The sequence below is a fragment of the Sarcophilus harrisii genome, chromosome 3 (assembly GCF_902635505.1).
Source record: "Sarcophilus harrisii chromosome 3, mSarHar1.11, whole genome shotgun sequence".
NCBI classification, from domain to species: domain Eukaryota; kingdom Metazoa; phylum Chordata; class Mammalia; order Dasyuromorphia; family Dasyuridae; genus Sarcophilus; species Sarcophilus harrisii.
The window spans coordinates 300999982-301015855 of record NC_045428.1 but is presented as its reverse complement, the minus strand read 5'-3'; the positions used below and the strand labels follow the sequence as shown (position 1 = coordinate 301015855).

Genomic DNA, 15874 nt, shown 5'->3' with positions numbered 1-15874 from the left:
GGAGAGAGAGAATATTTTATTTATAAAACAGCAAGGAACTCTTACATCATACATATATATATATATATATATATATATATATATATACTGCATATATGTATATGTGTAAGGGGGGGTATATATATAATATATTGTAAGTAACATATGTGGGCAGCTAGGTGATGCCAATAGTGCACAGAACTTGCCCCAGAATCAGGAAGCCTCAGCTTCCTTAGTTCAAATCTGGCCTCAGACAATTTAATTAGGGGTCGAATCTGGACAAGTCACTTAATCCTGTTTGCCTCATTTTCTCATCTGTAAAATGAGTTTGAATAAGAAATAGAAAACTTCTCCAGTATCTTTGCCAAGAAATCCCCAAATGGGGTCACAAAGAATTAGACATGCATGAAAATAATTAAACAACAAATCTATGTATGTGTACCTGCAAATATGTATGCATTCATATGTGTATACTTTGTGCCCTATTCCTATAGAGATCCTAAGTAACTGAGATAGATAGATAACTTCAGTTCTTGGATTTCAATATCTGTCCTACTATTCCTAGGGATTAGAGGATCAGGGGGCTAAAAAGATTATAAATCTTAGTGTAAAAAGTCTCAGAGAGGTGATGTAGCCTATGTACATCTATATCTACACATATAGAGTTATATAAATATACAGGATATCCCAAAATTCTTAGTGCAGTTTAAAACTAGTAAAATTAAGCACTAAGACTTATGGGAGACCCTGTAGATAGCTAGATGGATGGGAAAGTAGAAAAAACAGCTCACAGTGTGTTTCATTATTATGTGGTTGTTCTTGAGGGATTCCATAATAGGGAGGAAAAGGAAAAACTGACACAGGTACAACTAGTTTTCAAAAATTTGGAGTAGAAAAACAGTAGTTTAGAGAGTCAGGCCTTTGCATCCAAAGGGCTTGAGGAGAAAGAAAGACATCTTTCAGGTGAATGAGACTCTGCATGTGTTTAAGTTGGGTGAATGGAACATTGGTTGCAGTGACATCTGGGGAGTTTTACTTTATTGGAGTGAGGTAGCAAGACAAGGCATGGGGAGGAAGCATATCTCTAGTCTTAGCTCTTAAACTAAAGAGTTCTGTGATCTGAAGCAAGTCCTTTGCCCTTTATGACTCTCGGTTTCCTCTCCTGTAAAGTGAAATGAGATGTATTAGATTGTCTCCAGGATCCCTTCCAACTCTTGACATTCTTTACATCCAGCTAAGTCAATTTAGCTTTTCTATTCATTCTTCAATGAGTCAGTAAAGATTAGCCATCCGTGATGATGAAAATGACTGATCAGCTTAAATTAAAGAATAGAAAGATTTTCAGGGGCCCAGTACATTTCCTGCAAAGGTTAATGTGGCAGTGAATGGGTCAAAAACTCCCTTTAACTCACCTCAGAAAAAAAGTTGTTTAGTAGAAAAGGAAACAGAGGCAAAGGGGAAATTTGGGTTACTGTTCAAGCAGGATGAACTTTGGGGAGAATTATGAAGAATTATGAATTTGAGGAGAATTATTTGGACTTAATTTAAAGACATTAAAAAAGAAGTCTGTTTAGTCAGCCAAGTTCTCTTCCTGCTATCAGCTAAAAAGAGGCAAAATGATGGACTTAGCAATTGGATCAATTGCTAGGGACAAATGGATAAAATTATCCTTCACTGAGGACTTGGGGTGGAGGAGAGAGTTTTTGAAGTACATCTACTTTGGGGTTTTATTGTTTAATGAATCAGCTGATCATTGAATATTATATAAGTAGCAAGATAGAATAGAAAGTGTGCTTCTGGATTTGGAGGTCAGAGGACCTCAGTTCAAATTCCACCTCTAACTATCAATTTGACCTTGAATAAATCATTTAACAGCTATGGATGACAAATGTGGTAAATGTCCTCTATGATCCTTCCCAACTCTAAATCGATAATCCTATTGAGCTGATGGATATAATAAATATATATTTACAATGTGTTTGCAACAGTGTGGATTCCTGGTCTCAAAGAACATTCAAACAAAGCAGAGAAGGGTTAATATACAGAAAATGTATATTAGTACTCATTGGTTGATGTTGACTAGGTGGGCAGTAGGAAATCAGAGGGAGGAGAGAGATCAAATTGGGGTTGAAATAGCTAAAGAAGCTTGAGCTGACCCTTGAAGGGTAAATAGGATTTTAGGAAGAAGAGGGAAAGAAAGAGAGCCTTCTAAGAATAGCATAATTGAGAAAAGTGATGAGAATGGACATATTGTGTGGGAGCAGGACTATTGAGATTCACTTCCTTGGCAAAAAATCTTACACTGATGTTTATAGTCTTCAAACTAGAGGGGGCTTTTGAAATTATTTAATCCAACCTCCTCCCTTTTACAGGTGAGGAAACTGAGGCAAAGAGGAGTTATGTAGCTTAGTCACATAGGGAGGAAGTGGTAAGACTTAGTTTCTACAATGCGACAGCTAAATGATAAAATGGATAGAGCAACAGGAGAATTTGAGTTCAAATTCAGACTCAGATACTTAGTAGCTAAGTCAAAGAGATTAAAAAAAAAAAAAGATTTAGTTTCTATCACAGGTCGTCTGACTCCAAATCAAGTTCTTTTTCTACTGTATTGTGCTGACAAATTAGAAATAATCTCAGTCCTCAAATCCCTTTTCTCCATGAAAATCTCCTCCTTCTCCTCCCCCCTATTCACAATACTTTTATGCATAAAAATTAGGGGGGGGGGATTTACAAATACTAAAGTTGAATTAAATTAATTAAAAGGTCAGAAACTAAATTGAATTTCAACTTTATTTGTGTGGCCTTGGTCATATCACTTGTTGTTTCTGGGCCTCAATTTATTCCTCTGTAAGATGAGGGAGAAGTGGATCAGATAACCTTGGTTATGATATTCCCTAGAATATCAGAGATTATAGAAATTCTAATAGGCAAAGAAAGATTTTAGCCTCCCTTCAGATAGGTACATAGCTGTATTTTAACCTATTGCAGAATAGTTCCTTTTTTCTTACACCCTCCCCCAGTCTTCTCCCTTCTCCTGAATCAGGGGCCACAGATGCACCCTGTTTTCAGCAGACAGGCAAACACCCAGGATGTTAGTCATTTCCTTAGCGGAGAAGGGGCAAATGAGCTCATTTGTTACCTATAACTGACAGACCCAGTATTGGACCAGGGAAATACACAAATCCTGCCTTCTAAACAAATATAAAGGTACTAGCTGGACTGACATTTTAAATTCTGCCTCCAAGGTCTTTTATTACATCCAGGATCATCTCCAGTCCTCCTGATCTAGATCTTGGCACTGGACCCAGATGGTTCTGGAGAGGAAAGTTAGGCAGGTGACCTTGCATAGTGCTCTCTCATTTAAATCCAATTCGCTTGCATGTGTTGGAGTATTACTTCCCTGATGTCCTGGTCCTCTTAGAGAGCAAAGATCAACAACAACAACCTTTTTATCTTTAGCTCATTGTCTTTGAAGTGACCAGAAAAAAAAAAGACTGGAAAAGATACATTTGACTGGTAAAAAGTGAAATCTCTAGAAAAGTGTCTAAAATAATAGAGTCTCAGTACAGCAACTTCAGCTGGGGATTTTCAGAGACAGTTTTGATCTTAATAAAAGAAAATGAACTTTTACTAGACCCTTGTAAGAATATTCTTTGCCAGATTATGGGCTTCATCTGTTCATTTAGAAAATAAGGTCAATGTGCTCTTCAAATCCTTTCTAGTTGGGCATATTTATCTGGGGATGAGAGTTCAAAAGTAGGAAATATAATAAGTGTCTATCATGAAAGCTCTTCAATTATAGATACCCTTCTCTAGGGCCTCAGAATCATTCAATGCTTTGTATCACTCCTTGAGTGGTTTACCTTTGTTGATGATTGCTAAGTTAATGATTTAAAAACATATATATATGAAAAAGAAATGAAGGGATCAAATCTAAACACACACACACACACACACACACACACACACGTGTGTGTGTGTGTGTGTGTATATATATATATATATATATATATATATATATATATATATATATATATGAAAAAGAAATGAAGGGATCAGATCTATGCCCATGTTAGATTTGTGTCTAGACAGGGTATGAGATATTGAATGTAAAGTACTTGGCACATCTTAAGGTGTTAAATAAATGACAGTTATAATTATGGTTATTGTAATCAATACAAAGAGAGAGAAAAATCTTTTTAGGCTGTCCTAATTTGAAATTATTTCATATTAGGTAAATACAGTGATGGAATAAGAGTCTGAGGCAAAATTAACGTTTGTAAAGAGGGTACAGAGAATAATCTAACTATGAGTGCAGTGGGACAGGGAGATAGCATGACCCTTTCCCTGGAAAGCCTGACCCTTGCCATCAAAAAGCTTTAGAGACAAAAGGAAGACCCTTTTCAGGGGCTAAGCGAATGAAACACTGGGGGAGGAAGGGAAGAGGCCCCTGGGGAACTGCACTTTGTTGAAGCAAGGTAGCAAATCAAGGTATATCACCTCAAGGAGGAAACGTACCCATATGTATACTATATATTGGTACCCCAGGGTAAAGCCCCAGGAACCTCAGGTTAGTTCTAATTTTAGGTTCTTAAGAAAGACGACTTTAAGCTTTAAGCTTTTTGCTATAGCTTCTGCTCCCCTACTAAAATGCAAATATCTCTGAGATTTGTCAGACTTTAAGCTTTACCCTTTATACTTCAATATAAATGAATCTTTGGAACTCTTTCCTGGGAAAGTTTTGATATCAATAGAATGTAAGTACAAATCTCTCTCCTGACCATGAAAATCGAATGAGTAAAAATTAAGCCACTTAGTTGATTACAGTTGTATCCCTGCCTCAAAAATTTTTAGGGAAAATCCATGCCCTCCTGGATTTTTCAGTTATTTGTCTGTAACTATTAACCGCCACAATCACTAGGCCAGGACAACTACGTAACAAGTGAAAGAAGTATATCTGTATCCTAGAGAGAAATTGAAAAAAATGTCTGTTATTCAGTTGTGTCCAACTCTTTTGTGACCCTTTTAGGGTTTTCTTGACAAAGATATTAGAGTGGTTTGCTTTCCTTACCTCATTTTATAGTTGAGGAACTGAGGTAAACAGTGGCTTGACCATGATCACAAAGCTACTAAATGTCAGAGAGCAGATTTGAACTCAGGAAAACAAGTTTTCCTAACTCTAGTTCTAGCACTCCACCACTGCACTAGCCAGCTGGAAACAGACTTCTGGTAAGAGGTAAGCAATGCATGAGAAATTCAGAATATTGGTTCCCCAAAATAGACTGGTTTAGACTTCAGAGAACTAGTTTGGATCACAAATGAATACCAATCTGATTCCCACCCCAATTCTAAGCCCTCCTCCAAGTAGGAAGTCAAGGACATATTGCTGGGATAGAGATAAAACCATAAGTATCAGGAACAACCAAGATTTCTAGGAGTAGTAATGAGGGAATACAAACCAAAGGAAATTTGAAGATGAAATATATTACAATTTTTTTTTACCATATAAAGAAATATTCTAAAGAGACCATGAAGGAAGGGACATTAGGACTGGAACCAGAAGACCTGTGTGCAGATCAAGCTCTATGAGCTTGGGTACTCATTTCCCCTCAGTCTCAGATTCCTAAGCTGAAAAAGGAGAAAATTGGCCTAGATCATCACTAAGGTCAATCAATCAAACAAATATTCTTTAAGAGCCTACAGTGTGCCAAGCACTGTGCTGGGCACTGAGGATACAATGGCAAAAATAAGACATGATCCCTATCTCAAGGACCTGGAGAAGACCACAAGTACAGATATAAAAATGCATGCAGCATAGATATAAAATGAATAAATACAAATCAGTACAAAGCAGTTAAAAACAAGATAGTTTGGGAGGGGAGCAAACTGTTTATTAGTTGGAGAGATCAAGAAAGAAGATGGTGCTTGGAGATTATCTGAAAGGAAGAGAGAATCCTGCCAGCTCTTCCATTCTATGGCTTTAGGTTTTAACACACAATTAGGTGGAATTCAGACTGAACCACAAATAAACTGTATTGAAGTGACTCAGTTTAAACCTGTTTTGTTATCAGGACTCTTTCTCTCTTTTCTCTCTCCCTTTCCTTCCTCTATTTCTTTCTTCTTTTGTTCATTCTTCCTTTTTCCTCTTCTTCCTTTCTTTTGTCTTCTCTTTCATCTTTCTTTTGTTCATTCTTTTTCTATTTTTTCTCCCTCTCCTTCTTTTTCCTCTCTTTCTCTCCCTTCATTCCTCTCCTCTTCCTTTTTGTTCATTATTTCTTTTTGTCTTTCTATCCTTTCTTCCTTTCTTTTCTCTCCTTCTCTCTCTCACCTTTAATCTCTCTTTCAATATATCTGAGTGTCCCTCTATCTCTGTCTTTCTGTCTCTGTTTCTTTGACTCTGTCTCTCTCTTTTTTTTTTTTCTCTCTCCGGCCCTTTCCTCATTTCTTCACAGGACCTGATCATTCTAGGTGGGACCTCAATGGGAGTTTCCAAGCTCTCAGCTTTAATTGCCCAGGCCAGTTTCTGTTCCTCCTTTTAGTAAGACTCTTGTTCAGCTCTTGAATTTTACAGGAGGATGCACCCGCCAACCCTTCCCCTCCTCAGCAGGAACCTCAGGCAACTCATGAATGATGCATTTCAATGACCTTTTAGAGAAAACACCCACAATGTTCCACAAATGGCTGGAGAAAAACTCCATGAGTCATCCTTCACCACTACTATGGATTTCCAGGCTTTCAGTTATGATTATCTACAGGATCATCGGGAAAGATTAACAAGGGGATGGGGGAGAGAATCAATCATTTTTTGAAAATAAGCAAATAAAAGTACACATTTTAGCCTTACAAAGTTCTTTAAAGTTTGCAAAGTTCTTAAAAAAATACTATCTCATTTGATCACTTGAAAATATTGGGACTATATTCAAAAATTCTTAGCTATGTGATGCTCAAATCTTTAAACCCAAGAGTATTGTTGACACCAAATCACAAACACATTCAACTTCTTTGTTCCAGATAACTTGAAATTACAGTTCATATTCACTCATACAACTTACATTTATGCTTATTTCCCTCTAGGACAGAGCCTGGTGGCAAGAGTGAATGAACCTGCTACCTTTTCATGTGATTATTATATTCCTAAAAAGGAAATGGCAAATTATCGAGTCTATTGGCAAATATCTGGGAAAGTGGTACAGACCTATGTACATGGGAAAAAAGTCGAAGAGCACCTCCACTCTCCATTTGTGAACAGGACGACTGTGATTGACTTAGCCAAAAACCTCTCTGTCACAATTCTTTCCCTGCAAGTGGCTGATGAGGGCATCTATGAGTGTATAGTACAGAAAATGGTAGGCGGACAGTACAAACGTGTCCACAAGCATGATGTGAAATTGTCAATTAGAGGTAAGTGCTAAAAGATTGACCATTATTGTCACTAAATAATAATTGATACTTATATAACTATTAAGGTAAATAAAGCAGTATCTATCCATTATCTAATTTGATCTTCACCTTGTATGGTACACAGCACAAATATTTTAACTTTTTTATAGCTGAGGAAAGAGTAATTAAATTAAATGACTTGCCTTTGAGGTGCATAAAACACTATTTCTAGAGTCATGAAAATCTAAATTCAAATCCAACCTTGGACACTTACTGTGGAACTGTGAAAAAGTCACTTAACCTCTGTCTACCTTAGTTTCCTCAATTGTAAAATGAAAATAAAAATAGATTCTTTCCTTGGGTTATTGTGAGGATCAAATGAAATAAAATTTGCAAAGTGCTTGACACATTGCTGGTGCTACATAAATACTTATTCCTTTTTTCTTTGTACAAGCTCACAGTTAAAGAGAGTTACATTAATTAACCAATTAATTATAATTATTTATTAAGCATTTTCTCTGTGCTATGTATTATGATAGGTCCTGTGAATATAGAGATAAAGTTAAAATAGTTCCTTTCTTCAAGGAGCTTATATTCTATTGGGCAAACATTCCAGATATGAAGCATGATCATACAAACACATGGAAATGGGAACTGGAGTATCATGTATGAAGAACAGAAAGATGGTAATGATAAGGTACATTACATATAATGATGAACCCTCCAAAATTGGGGTTCAGGGCCAGTGTTGTGAAGCAACTCAAAAAAATTTGTAGACTCATATCATCTCCAAATCAAGGGGCAAAATTTTATTATTATACAATTGACTGGCAGGCTAACTTCCAAAAAGAAAAGTTAGTCTCACCATTACCAAGAAGAAAATGGGAATAACCTGATGCCACAAGAAGGGCAAAGTTCTTAGAGAATTTTCTGTCAAAAGGCAGGCAAAGTTCCTAATAAACTCTAATTAATGAGGGGTAGAGGAGGGCCTTCTTAAGGAACTCAATAAGGGCCCATTGCAACAAAAATCCACTCCAATCAATGGCCCTCCCTATGATTCACCTACCTACCAAAGACCTGGTCTTTTGCTGTTGTCTTAGTGACCCCATCATTTCCCCTCTCAAACAAGTGGGATCCAAAATCTTTTGGGATGTGGGACAGAGATCCCATCTTCTGAAGCAGCTTCCTGCAGAGATTGGATGTATAGCTGTTTCTCTCTTACAGATGCCATTCAAAGGGGTGAGGAGCTCAAGCTGGACGATGTAGCATTCATTGGGTGCTCAGCCTCAGGATCAGAAAGAGACAATATATAATTTTAACAATCATTTGAAAATGAATCAGCTGGAGCGTAGGGGAGACAATTTTAGCAAGAAGTATGAATAAATATAGGCCACAAAAGAGTAGGGGGAAAATGATTAGAAGTGGGATGAGTGGGACCATTGTTCCTTTTTAGGGAGCTAGGCAGACTAAAGCAAGATATAATCTCTTCTAGCAGAAACTTTGAGACCTCCTGAGTTTTTCAGTCCTCTAAGAAAAGGCCTCTTCCCAACTGTAAAAGTGACAACAAAACCCAGAAGTAATTTGAATGTGTAAAGTCAATCTGCCAATCTTTTCCTGCATAGGTATTCCTCCTCTGAACAGAGTTTTAAAGAGGGGAGGAGAAGGGAGGTTAATGGCACCTTCAGGATTCACTTGGGCACAAATTGGACAATCTTAATAAACCTGACTAATGGTTTTTTCTAGCTTGTGACTAGAGAAAACAGATTTCACAAGGGACTAGAGGTGTTGTTTCCCAAGTCGGCCACAGAGAAATTTCCACTGGCTTGCCTCTGAGATTAAAAGTTAGCCTGAAGGTGTTTGAAATCACCTGAAGCTGGAAAGAGTACATCCCTGTCTTTAGGGTCTGTTCCCAGAAGATTATAGGGAGGTATATAAAAGTCAGGGAGTTGGGGAAGAAATAGTGCCATGATTTAAGGTCATGTATGCAGCAACTTGGGCAGCTGAATCTATTTCTCCTGGCCTAAGTGAAATCATTGAATATCCTTTAGACTCTGAGTAAATATGTATAGGGATTAGGTACTATTGGATGAGGACATTAATAACCTCTTATTAACATCTCTGAGTACTCCCCATTTGGCAACTAGGAGGATGAGAGTATTAGAGAGAGACTGGCATGGAATCAGAAGCTTATACTTTAGAAATTTTTCAATCAAGGGTTGTAATCTCTGGCATCAGGCTTCATTGGGTACTGGCATTAAGGGGGGAAACATATTAGGAACTCTGGGGCCAGAGAGTAATTCGTCCTGGAATTCCCTGGTTCCAAACAGAGGAGTCCACTTCTACCCAGACTTCAGGCGGAATATGGGAAGGCCTCAAGAAAAGTATGAAAAGAGCTCCCAAAGATCTGAGAAGGGAGAACTGGGTCCCCATTTTCTCCATCAGATCATGCCCTAATAAAGGGGCTGGGCAAAGGAGAGAATAAGAAAAAGTGTGTTTAAATAACAGGTTCCCAAACTGATAGGACAGAGTGAAGGTCTCAAAGTATTTCCTAAGTTTCCCATCAAATCCTACCCTTCTATAAGGTGCTGGGCAGGTAAGGACAGGGTATTGGGAAGGACAGAATAAGTGGCTCCTGTACCAGCAAATTATTGGACTTAACTGCCACATCCAAAATTACCCTGGTTTTATCTATGGTGATGGAGTAAGGAGGATTCTGTCAAATCCTCCTGTTCCTGAGGAGACTGGGAGGCAGGAAAACAGAGAGAGATAGCTTGCACTCAGTCTCTATTCCTGTACACCTGGTTTCACACAGTGTCCAGACCTGGGAGCTTCCTTCAAGGACAGTTTTGAGACCAATGGCTCTGTCCACAGCATTACAAGCAGGAATCTCCAAGAGTGGGGCCCCTTTGGGTCCCAGACATGACAGCAGCCAAAATCTGAGTGTGGTCCTGCCCCTTGGCTGCAGCTTGGTCCTTGTTTTAAAAAACTCCAAAAGCTGGTTCCAAAATCTATATCTGAAGAGTCTGGGGACATATGGCTAACTTGTGCAGCTTCCTCTGAATGTCTGGGGCAGACTAGCAAATAAAATGCATGCTGAGGACAGTGGCTTTCAGGAGAAGTGGAGTCCAAGTTAGTATATTTCTTAAAAGCCTTGACAAGTCTCTTTGAAAGAGGGAAGAGTTTTCCTTGGTTACTTGGGTAATTTCCTTAAATTTCTTATAATTAATCTGCTTCTCAATTCCCTTCTACATAACTTTAAGGAAAGTCAGCATGTAGTCCCTTTTTTCTCTATCTTTCTTGTAATTTCCACCGGGTTCTATAATTGAGACAGCAATAATGTTTGAGGGGTACCTACCTGACGAAGGTGAATTGGCCATATCATCACCAAACTTCTGAACTAAATCCCAGATTCTTCTTTTTTCCTCCATTGTGTAGCAGGAATAGATAATCATGTTAACATCTTGGAGGGAGATGGTGTTAAAGTCCTCAGGAAACTTGGTGGGGGTCTTTAGTGTAACAATCCAATTTTTCCTTAATTTGAGAAAGACCTACCATTGAGAAAAGGATATGTATCCTGAGTATTCCACCTCAAAGTCTGCTATTCTTTCAATGTTTGAGTTTAAAAGGTCTTTAGAGATCCTAAAACAGAGTGCTGAGGAGGAAGAAAAGCGGTCTCACTCCTTATATGGGAGGGACTGAGGAGAAAGGGGCCAGGAGGTTGTAGAATTCAACTTAGGGTATGAGGGGTTAGAGGGTCCCACGGGGAAGGATACTTGGGAGTTGGGGAAATATTGTTGCCCATCAAGTCCAGATTCAGATATGGGAGTAGTCCTGGGAGTCATTGCTGGGCCTCCTGGTAGGGGCTAAATAAAGGGACAGAAGGGGAAGTTTGTGACCCTGGATAATAGACAATCATCTAGGTTGTTCGGTTTCAATCTCAACCTTCAATTTTCCTCTGCTAAATTTAACCAGGAACATCCTACATTGTTGTCTTAAGTTAGAATCTTGAGATAAAGTCATTAAGACCTGGGCATATAGAACTTTAATCCATTTGTCCACTTGATGGCAAAATAGACCAAGCTGTAAGATAATATTAGCTTCCTGATAGACTATAGTAAAGGTAGAAATTCATCCAGGACCCACTGCAACAAAGGCCCATTCCTATTTATATCTCTCCCTATGAGCCACCTAACTGGCTCTGGTCTTTTGCTGAGGTCTTATTCACCCACATTGGTAGATATTTGAGGGCAGGAAGAGAAGCAAACATACGAGTCTGGAAAGGAAGGTTGGTGCTTTCAAACCTTCCTTTGGTTTGTGAAGCTGTGAAAAGTCTTTAAAATCCAAACCAAGGAGTTTATATTTTATCCTGGAGGCAACAAGAAGTCAATGAATCCAAGGAATGACATGATCAGACCTGTACTTAAGGAAGATCACTTTGGCAACTCCCATAATTTTAACAGAAGGAATATGGACTTCATTTTCTCAGGGTTAAGGGAAAACTAATAACTTTATTCACTATGAAAAAAGTAAAACCTCTAGTTAGATTTATCTTCTATATACCTCCCTTAATGTCTTTCTCTGATGCCTTATCAAAACATGAAAATGATGTCAACTTCTGCCATGTTCATCAGATTCCATCAAACTGGGAAGAACTTGAAAGGGGACCCATGACAATCTGCCAGACTCTTTGTCTGAGGATCAGCAGAACCAGGTTCAAACAGATTCATTGTCAATCTCAGCTACAGTGGGGTGAATTTTTAGCCACAGCACTCTTGAAAACCATTTGATGAGTCACTGAAGGACTGAGATCTGCTCTTTTGAAGGGAAACTCACACTCCTAGATCTTTGAAGCATAAGAAATATTAAGCACATAGTAAATTCAGGTTTATTGATCATTCTGCCAACTAAAAACCTTTATTAAATAGCCTTTCTGCAAATGAGTTATATAATCATAGATGCTCATGATGATGATACCAGGTTCTCCAGAATTCTAAAGGTCCTTCTTCCTGGATCATCAAAGAATATTAAAGTATGTGCACTATAGGTTTAGTGGTAATTGTATTTTATGGAAAGAGATAATTCATGGAAAAGGACTTTGAAGCAATAGAATATACACATAAAGTAATCATTTCATTCAGAAAAATTTATGCACAGAGTATGATGATGATAATGATGATGATATTTTCTAGGTAGATACATTTGGTTGGAGGGATCTGAAAATATTCTGCCTTAGAGAATTATCTAGCTCTCCTTTCCTTCTTTCTAGAGATTGGGAATAAATCTAGAGATTGTTCTAGAGATAGAACAATGAATATAATTTCAAACTTTTTCAATATGTTAGTTTATTGAACTGCTTTTTTCCCTCTCATTTTTATTCTTTGTTATGAGGGATGGCTCTGTTGGAGGAGTAAAAGATATGGAAACACTGGGAAATATAGACCAAGTAAAAACAAAAACTATCAGTATTTTTTAAAGGTGTTGCTTGGGGCACAGAATGCTTAAACAGCTAGTTCTAGTTTTTATGGTTAATCTCTTTTAGAGGTGGAACATGAACCCAGTTCCTGTCTCTGAGCCTGGTTCTCTATTACATAAGACACGCTATCCCTCCCATTTATACAGGAATATTTGCACATATACTTTTGTGTACACATATATGTATTTCAGTTATTTAAAACTGACAATCCACATATCTTATAAAAGTTTTATTTTTTATTCACTAGAATCTTAACTAGAAATACATTCCTGGACCCTGTCATGTAACAGAGAGTTTTTTATATACAAAAAGTATATGCAGTCAAAAAGAAATGGTCTTCCAAGATGGAGACTTCTGGGATACAATGGAATGATTCAGATAGCACCCTGGTGAGAAATGAACAGATGGCTGGTCTAAACATTCACTTTCTGTTTCCCTAGTGTGGATAGATGAGAATTGGGGTAACTAGATCAAATACAAGGGGAAAAAAATTCCCTGAGATGTAGCTGATTAGCAAAATAATATTGGCTAGCTGTCTCAGATTTATAATTCTTCCAGTGCAGGATTATTAATTTCAAATACAAAATCCAATATATAGTATCTATGCACATATGTTTCACATGCTTTCTGGATGCATTTACCTCCTTGTCTTTCTCCAGCTGACTTCTCAGATCCTATTATCGATGTGAATGAAGAAGAATCGCCTTTTCCTACTTGGAGGATAACTTGTTCATCTAGCAAAGGTTATCCACAGCCTAACCTTGTCTGGTTGAACAATGGGAAAGAACTAACTTCCCTCAACACCACCATTTTCCAAGATCCAACAACTAAACTCTATGATATTAAAAGTGAATTGCATGTCAATCAAAGCAACAATTTCTCTTTAACCTGCTTAATCAAATATGGTGATTTTCAAGTGTCAACAAATAATACTCTTCGTAAGTACCATTTCAGATAACTTGGTTAACTCAAGCACAACAAAGTAAAATCCTTAACTGATCATATTTTTTCCTTGGACTCCCCTTTTAAAAATGGATTTTTAAAAATTTGCACCTTTAGTTTTTACATTATTCTTATTTCAATTCAAGAAAAATCAATAAGCATTAATCCAGTGCTTACTACAACCCAGGCTCTGTGATAATTGAAAGACAAAGACAATCTCTGTCCTCAAGGAGTTTGCTGTCTAAGGGGAAGACAATATGCAAGCAACTGTACATGACCAAAATATGTACAGGATGAATTGGAGCCAATCTCAGAGGGAAGGCACTAAGAGTAGGGAGGACTAATAAGTCTTCTTAACTGTGGGATTTTAACTGAGATCTGAAGAATGCCAGTCAAACCAGAAAGTAGAGATAAAGAGGAAAAGATGTCCAGCCATAGGGGACAGTCAGTGAAAATGTTCACTTGGAAGATGGACTGATATATTCGAGGCAGTGCAAGTGAGCCAATGTCATAGAGTATCATAGAGTAAGTGGAAGAGACTAAGGTTGTTGTGTGCTTTCTTTGATATTGGGAAGGTGATGTTATGACTTGCAAATGAATTGAATTTAAATAAGGAAAGGCTGTGCAAAGTCACCAGGTGGAAGGGAGTAACATATATAAGAAGACTGGAAAGATAGAAAAGATATTTCCTAGTATATTTCTTTCCCTTCCCTACCCAGTGCATCATCACTGATTACAAAAATTTAAAAAGAAAGAGGAAGAGAAAAAATGGTTCACAAAAACCAACTAATACCTTGATTGCCTCTGGCAATATATTCAACATTCCATATCTCTATGATTGGGAGAGGCAGTGTATTTTCCCAACTCTTCCACTGGGCTAAGCTTTATCATTTTAATCACACAGCAATTAGCCTGGGTTTCTTATTTCTGCTTACATTGTTGTGGTTGTGCATATTCTTTTCTTGCTTACTTAATTCACCATCAGGTCCTATAAGTTCTTCCTATACTACTCTGAGTTTTTCTCATTCAAAAATTTTTTTACAATATTGTAATATTTTATTACATTTGGCTATATCACAATTTGCTTAGTTGGTCCCCAATTGAATATTTTTTTGTACCAAAGGGTTAAGCTCCATCTTTTTTTTTTAAATCTTTAGTTCAATAGAAATTTATTTCCTATTATATCTACTATAATAGGGGTCACACACAAAGATAATATTCAATAATGCTGAAGTAAGGAATTGTATGCTTTAGTTCATGTCTGTTGCTAACTTGCTATGTGACTTAGGATAGTTCACACCATCTCTCCTGACAGGGTTTTTGTCATGATCAAATGTGATAATGAATACAAATTACTTTGAAAAAGATTATACAATTCTATATATAACTAATACAGTATTCTTTTTAAAGTACTTTTTATAATAATAGCTTTTTATTTTTCAAAATACATGCAAAAATAGTTTTCAACATTTACTCTTGGAAAATTTTGTTAATACGATATTATCAACAACAGTGACTTATTTTTCTTAGAATGTTAGTGCTTACAGATTCCTTCCTCATGATAATACAATGAGGAAAAAAATTTAAATTTTCAAAATTCTGAACTTGGCAAATGCTTTAAAAAGAAAAAGAAGAAGTATGATGCTAAGAAGGTAGAATTGTTTTTGGTGGGGTTTTTTGTTGTTCCTTGTTTTTTTATTGGTGAAGCAGTTGGGAATAAGTGACTTGCTTAGGGTCACACATAGTATAAAGTATCTGAAACTGGATTTGAACTCAGATCTTCCTGAATTCAGGGCCAGTGCTCTATCTAACTATACCATCTAGCTGCCTCCCGTGGGTTTTTTGTTTTTGTTTTTTTAAACAAATTTGAACTTAATGTGCTCAATTGAGGTCTGTCAACTTGGAAAGTTGTATATGTATTTCAAAGTATTTTTAATTTCTTTTGGAGAATTGTTTTTGGAATATACACCTTTTGAATGGTCCATTCCTTTGAGGGTATATTTGACTTTTTTTTCCCGACTAAACAAAAAAATCATTGAGAGCCAAATTGGAGAGCTCAAACAGGTAATGAAGCTGCATTCTCTTGTTTTGAGTTTAAAA

The 15874-nt window shown here is 37.1% G+C and overlaps 1 protein-coding gene across 1 annotated transcript in view; it reads left to right on the top strand.

Annotated features, from left to right (window-relative positions):
* The window catches only part of CD80 (CD80 molecule), a 39519-nt gene that overhangs the window by 4966 nt on the left and 18679 nt on the right, over positions 1–15874 (top strand). Inside the window, exons 3-4 of the mRNA XM_023499043.2 lie at positions 7054–7380; positions 13492–13770. Coding sequence (XP_023354811.1) covers positions 7054–7380; positions 13492–13770 — 606 coding nt within the window. The remainder of the gene's footprint in view (positions 1–7053; positions 7381–13491; positions 13771–15874) is intronic.